Consider the following 7,093-nt stretch of genomic DNA (forward strand, 5'->3'; position numbering starts at 1 on the left):
CAGGCGCTCGGCCAGGGTAAGCGCGTGCACCGAGGGCCGGTAGTCGGGGGCATGCTGGGCCTGCTGGGCCGCCTGCTGGTGCAGGTTGTACATGGCGCTGAGCGAGTTCATGGCGTGCAACGAGTACCCGTTCACCCCGTAGTGCTGCATCGCGGCATGTGCCTGCAGACCAGGGAGAGGGAGGGGATGTGAGTGAGGCCATGCGGTCACACTCTACCCTGGCGGAGACACCACCCAAGGTCCGCACCTTGGATGCCCACCTCACCCCTGAGAGATTCTGCTTCCCCATCGGAAAGTGGCCTGCCTTGCCCACAGCTAAGAGCAAGAGGGCTCCTGCATGTATTTATTCGTTCACCCACTCATTCATTGATTCACGCAGCAGGACTTGTGTAGGGTTTAGTGCTCTGGGCTCTGGAGTCAGCCTGCCTGGGCTGGAATCTCCACTCTGCCACCTGGGAGCTTTGTGGCTTTGAGTAAGTCACTTAACTTCTCTGACCCTCAGTTTCTCCATCTGCAAAATGGGGTTAGTAATAGTACTTATCTCATGTGGTTGCTGCATGGATTAAGAGAAGCCTTTACAATAGGGTCTGGCACGTAGCGTGTGCTCAAACACGTTAGTCATTGGGATTCATCAATCCGTTCGCTGCTTCATGCAGTCATCTCTTCATTTAATCACCCAGGCACTTACTCACTTGCACATCACTGTTTTGCTCACACACCTATTATTTATTCAACAAACAGCCACTGAGGCTCACACGGGGCCAAGTCCAGAGCTGGCCTGGGAACACTGAGGCATTCGCTCTGATGATATCGTGGATTACAACCCTCATATGCTGCACAGCTTTAAGAACTGTTGCTGTGACTGTCATACACACACTGCCATTGCCTCCCTCTATTCTCACCGTATTCCCAAGAAGCAAGCAGGCCAAGAGCAATGAACCCCATTTACCGACGAGTCACCTGAGGCTTGGAGCAAGAGCAGTGACGTGTTGAGGCCACACAGCCTGTCCAGGGCCTGCTCTGCCCCACGTTGCTTCAGCCTCATTCTTTGGTGGCCAACGCATCGGAGTACACATCCCTTCTGCTGAGATGGCTCGCATCAGCATGAGGCCGCCGGGGCCCCACCAGCCCCAGGGCTCCTCCACACCTTTGCAGTCCTCATCTGAGTGCCCACCATGTATCGGCCTGAAACGTCACTTTTGGAAAGTGGTCCATTTGATAAGAGGAAGGACGTGTCCAGATGTCTCAGCTCCCCACCCTCACTGAAGTGGACACATCACCAAACATCCACAGCACAGACGTGCACACACGGGCATACACACGGTTCATGCACAAATACACATACGCAGACATTCTCAGCAAAGCATTCACATGAGCAGTCAGATTTGCACACAGATTCGTCACCCTTCACAAACACAATGTCATTACTTCCACAGTTCCACACATAGACGTTCTCACAGATAGCCATCCACGCAGCAGATGTATCTACACACAAACGTGATACTCATACACATTCATGTATTACACATATTCATCCAACAAGTATTCATTAAGCGCCCACATACTAAGTACCAAAGTCCTTGCCTTCATGGAATTTACCTTCCAAGGGAGGAAGGCTATAAAACAACAAATAAACCTATGTAATAAAGTCAGACAGGAATAAGCGCTCTGAAGAAAAATAAGGCAGAGGCAGAGCATGACAAGAGGAAAGGTGAGGCTGTTTTAGAACGTGTGGTCAGGAAAGGGCACCTTGATAGTTGAAGTAAACCATGTGAATCTCAGGGGTCGGGGCGGGGCGGGGGTAGATTTTCCAGGCAGAGGAACAGCAAGGACAAAGGCCCTGAGGCATGAATAAGCTTGGTGTGTGTGTGAAACTGCAAGGAAACCAGAGTAGCTTGAGCACAGAGTGGGAGGGGGTGTGAAACCAGAGAAGCTGGAGCACAGAGTGGGAGGGGGTGTGTGGGGGAGGGGAGGTGGGAGGGAGAGGAGGGGTCCCGATCCCAGGGGGCTTCATGGCCCATTGTAAGCAGTTTGAATTCTATCCTGAGTGTGATGGGAAGCTCCTGGATGGTCTTGAATAGGTGAGGACCATGATGATTTGCTGTTAAAAGCTCACTTCAGCTGCTGTGTGGAGAACAGACTGCAGAGGGTCAAGAAGAGAAGCGAAGAGACCAGGCCAATGCATAAGCCCAGGCCAGCGACCGAGGTGCCTTCCACCAGGGTGGTACGGGTGCAGGGGGGAGAAGTGGTCAGAATCAGGACATAGTTTGAAGGTAGAAATGACATGACTGCTGATAGGTCAGTTATAAAATGTGAGGAAAAGAGGGCAAAAAAAAGAATACTCTAGTTTTTGGCCTGAGCCACTAAGTGAAGATGGGTCTTTTCCTGAATCGGGAGCTCTAGGGGAGAAGCAGCTCTGGGAAGTAGGAGGTGGAGAATGGAAATCACAGCTTTTTGGGGACATGGTAAGTGTGAAATATGGATCTGACTTCCAAGTAAGAATGTTAAGCTGGGGGGACTTCCCTGGCAGTCCAGTGGTTAAAACTCCGTGCTTCCATTGCAGGGGGCACGGGTTCGATCCCTGGTCAGGGAACTAAGATCCTGAAAGCCATACGGCCTGGCCAAAAAAAAAAAAGAATGTTAAATTGGTAGCTGGATATATAAGTTGGAAACTGAGGGCTGGATTTACAGATTTCTGAGTCAACACCCACACATGACACCTACCAACAACACTTACTTACAGAATCCCACTCTGTGTACCATAAACGTGACCCCAAAGGCAGAGATCTAAGAGAAGATAGTGAGGGACACGGCGACATAAAGTGTTTAAGCATTTGTATAACAGAATGTACCATAAACAAATCTAAAAGGCAAACACAAAACCTGGGAAAATATCTACCATACATAGCATAGCAAAATTGACTAAAAAAGCAGCACAAATAAAAATAAAAGAGAATACCCATAACATATAAAGAGCTCTTATATAGAAACAAAAAGATGGTCACCTTAATAAAAGATGGGCTAAGTAAATGAAGAGACAACTTTGTTTGTTTGGTTGGTTGGTTTTGGCCGCGCGGCACTGGTGGGATCTTCATTCCCCAACCAGTGACTGAACCCTGGCCCTTGGTGGTGAGAGCACAGAATGTTAACCACTGGCCACTAGGGAATTGCGGAGACAACTTATTAAGGAAGAAAAACAAATAGCCATCTGACATATGACCAAAAAATGCTCAGCCTTCCTTGTCACCAAAGAAATAAAAATAGAAACAATAAAATAATTTCACCAATCAGGTCAGCAAATATGAAGAAAAATTATTACCCAGGGTTATTGAGGGGAGTAGGAAATGGTCCTTCTCCTACCTCACTGACAAAAGAGCTCTTTACTCCCTGCATCAAAAGCCTTTAGAGAGAGCATCATTGGACTCAACAATTCCATTTCTAGAAATTTATCCTTCAAGTATGCAGAGATATGGATATAGGAATAGTTATGACAGCTTTGCTTATGATGGCAAACAACTGGAACCCTCACTGCCCATCAAGAGAGGATTAGTTCAGTAAACGAGGGAACAGTTGTGCCCGCAATGCAAGACGGTGCCACAGTTTAAAACAATGATGTGTATCTGTATGTGCTGATGCTCACAATATACCGTTGAGTGGAAGAAATAGGTAACAGTATGCATGATGTGATCCCATTTCTGTAATGTATGTATAAATATGCATAGGAAAAAAGTCCGGAAGGTTATACCCTGAAATGTTAACAGAGGTTATCTCTGGGGGATAGCAGATGGGATTACAGGTGATCTTCACGTTTATATTCCTTCTTTCTTTCCTTTTTGAGGGTGGGGGTGGGGGGAGGGTTATCTTTGTGTTCCAAGGGATGTGGGGATGGAGCCAGGCTCCAAAACGTGTCACAGGGGCCATGTGGGGAAGAGGGAACAGAGCTTAGAAGTAATTTTATTCATCCCCCACCCCAGCTGGGCTGGAATGCCCCTCCCCACCAAACTCAGGGGCTTTGTGGCCTTAAAACTCCACTGTTGTTAATGTGGTAAGTGACATTTTAATTGACTTAATTATTGCTGACCTCACAGTTCTTGATGCACGACAAGTCTTTATTAAACGGACACCAGGAGCAGTGTGCCTCTCTCGGCCCCAAAACCGCCCCAGCCCACTGGCCCTCTGACGGCCTCCAGAACCTTCACAGTCTGGCGTCTGCCCACCCCTCCCCTCCAGCCTGATGCCCTCCCCCCTCCCTGGTACCCAGCAATACCAGATTACCTGCCACTCCCACGTGTCACTTCCACGCCTTTGCTCCTGCTGGGCCTCCACCTGAAACATCATTGCCCTTCCTGCCCCCGACCTGACAAGGCTACTCAGCTGACACCTACTCCTCAGAAGTGGGGCACTCCCCACCTGCCCCTGAGAAAGCATCTCTCCCCTCTTCAGGCTGCACGTAAGTAAGCTCAGGTCATAGCAATGATGGTAACAACAACAGCTACCACTTACTGAACACACTGAGCGAGGCACCACACAAAGCGCTTTACGTGGCTTCTTTTAATTCTAGCCCCAGACCAGAGGAGTGTGATGACACTTCTATCTCCCCCACTAGACTGAGCTCCTTGAGGGCAGAAAGCGTATCTCATGCATTTCTGGATTCCCTACCTCAGCGCAGTCGCAGGGCCTGGCACAGGGGCAGCGCCCAGGAGATGAGGCTCGGCTGAATGAATTAATAATAAGAACTATTTGTTAACTGCCCCAGATACATCAGACATCCCCCTCCGTCCTCCCAACACCCTAGGAGGCAGGGGCTGTTATTACCCCCGTCTCACAGATGCCCCAGATAGATCAGACATCCCCCTCCATCCTCCCAACCCCCTAGGAGGTAGGGGCTGTTATTCCCCCCACCTCACAGATGCCCCAGGTATATCAGACATCCCCCTCCGTCCTCCCACACCCTAGGAGGTAGGGACTGTTATTACCCCCACCTCACCGATGCCCCAGATACATCAGACATCCCCCTCTGTCCTCCCAACACCCTAGGAGGCAGGGGCTGTTATTACCCCCGTCTCACAGATGCCCCAGATAGATCAGACATCCCCCTCCATCCTCCCAACCCCCTAGGAGGTAGGGGCTGTTATTCCCCCCACCTCACAGATGCCCCAGGTATATCAGACATCCCCCTCCGTCCTCCCACACCCTAGGAGGTAGGGACTGTTATTACCCCCACCTCACCGATGCCCCAGATACATCAGACATCCCCCTCTGTCCTCCCAACACCCTAGGAGGCAGGGGCTGTTATTACCCCCGTCTCACAGATGCCCCAGATAGATCAGACATCCCCCTCCATCCTCCCAACCCCCTAGGAGGTAGGGGCTGTTATTCCCCCCACCTCACAGATGCCCCAGGTATATCAGACATCCCCCTCCGTCCTCCCACACCCTAGGAGGTAGGGACTGTTATTACCCCCACCTCACCGATGCCCCAGATACATCAGACATCCCCCTCTGTCCTCCCAACACCCTAGGAGGCAGGGGCTGTTATTACCCCCGTCTCACAGATGCCCCAGATAGATCAGACATCCCCCTCCATCCTCCCAACCCCCTAGGAGGTAGGGGCTGTTATTCCCCCCACCTCACAGATGCCCCAGGTATATCAGACATCCCCCTCCGTCCTCCCAACGCCCTAGGAGGTAGGGGCTGTTATTACCCCCACCTCACAGATGCGGAAACGGAAGGTGAGAATGATTGGATAATTTGTAAAAGGCCACGCAGCTAGGAAGTGGTAGAACAAGTTTCCACAGGTGAGGTGATATTCCTCCCACCAGCTGGTGTTTCCTAACCCCACTCACAGGTTCTTACTCCGGCATGTTCTGTTCCCTGACTTCTAGCATCTCTGGTTTGATCCAAGGCAATAGGACAACAGCAGAGAAAAAGCACCTTCCCCCAGTGTGTGTGCTCATACATGCACGTGTGTGCACATGTGAGCGTGTGCATGTTGTGAGATGAGGTTGTGCAAGCCTGAATCCTCCCAGCTGAGCGCCTCTCTCCCCAGCCTCACACCCTCTTCCTTCTCCAGATGGACATCAGGGCCCCGGGTCTCCTCTGAGGCCACAGAGGGGCCCCTGACTGACGATGCTGCTTACCATCCAAGCTGCACAGATGTGGTACCACACAGCCACAGGCCTGCAGCTCATTTCAGTGATCACGTGTGGCCATGTGTGTACGCAGCCCGACTGTGACCAGGCACATGACTGTGTATGCATCTGTGTTTAAGTGGGTATCTGTGGTTATCTATATGTCTGTGGGCTGGTGTGTGTGAACGTGTGTGTGTGTATGACCAGAGGAACGTACGCTAAATGGTACCCTCAGAAGTCATGTGGCCCTGAACAGGGTCTGAGAGAGAAACACAAGGAAAGAAAGAAAAAAAAAAAAAAGCAAAGAGATGGAGTTGATGCCAAGAGCAAGACAGATCAACACAGAGTAAATAAATAGATTTGTTTTACCCATTTTGGGTTTCTGTACCACCTAGCACAGAGCCTGGTACACAGCCACTGCTTAGCAAAGAATAAATCTTGCATGCATGAGAAAGACTCACCAGCTAAGAGATGGTAGGGGAGGCAGGGCCAGCACAGCCCAGTATGGTCCTCGGGCCCTGGTACCACCAGCTCCTCTCTCCGCAGGACTATAAGTCTGGGACTGGGGGGAACCCTGCCCGGTAGGCACTTTTCCAGCCAAGGGGCAGCCCAGACCTGCCCCCCGGAGTCCTCAGCCAGGCCCAGCAGCTAGAGCCCCATCCACATCCAGTTCTGAGTGCTGTGGGTCCTACGGGGAGGCCAAGAGCTGCCCAGGCTGGAGTCCTGCAGGGCTAGTCGGAGCCTCTAAACGGGGCCCTGCAGCCCTGGCCCCAGGCCGGGCCGTGCATGGGCTCAGCCCACTGCACACTCCAAACAGAATCAATTATATATTTAAAAGGTGCCGCCCCGCAATTCCTGGCGAGCCAGGAGAGCCATCCATCATGGAGCGGCCGTGTTTCACAAGCTGTCGAATTGTGCTTACATTGGTTAAAAGAATCTTTATATTTCATTAAGCAAGCAGAT

At 51.1% G+C, this 7,093-nt stretch overlaps 1 protein-coding gene across 2 annotated transcripts in view; it reads right to left on the minus strand.

The window, feature by feature from the left end:
• Positions 1-159, minus strand: part of DMBX1 (diencephalon/mesencephalon homeobox 1) — a 5,538-nt gene extending 5,379 nt beyond the window's left edge. The window contains exon 1 of one of the 2 annotated variants that reach the window (XM_024746180.1): positions 3-159. In XM_024746180.1, the coding sequence (XP_024601948.1) occupies positions 3-150 (148 nt within the window). In that variant the 5' untranslated portion in view covers positions 151-159. The other variant, XM_024746179.1, reaches the window with a different exon arrangement.
• Between the last annotated feature and the right edge of the window lie 6,934 nt (positions 160-7,093).

The sequence above is a fragment of the Neophocaena asiaeorientalis genome, unplaced genomic scaffold (assembly GCF_003031525.2).
Source record: "Neophocaena asiaeorientalis asiaeorientalis breed wild unplaced genomic scaffold, Neophocaena_asiaeorientalis_V1.1 scaffold51, whole genome shotgun sequence".
Taxonomy (NCBI): domain Eukaryota; kingdom Metazoa; phylum Chordata; class Mammalia; order Artiodactyla; family Phocoenidae; genus Neophocaena; species Neophocaena asiaeorientalis.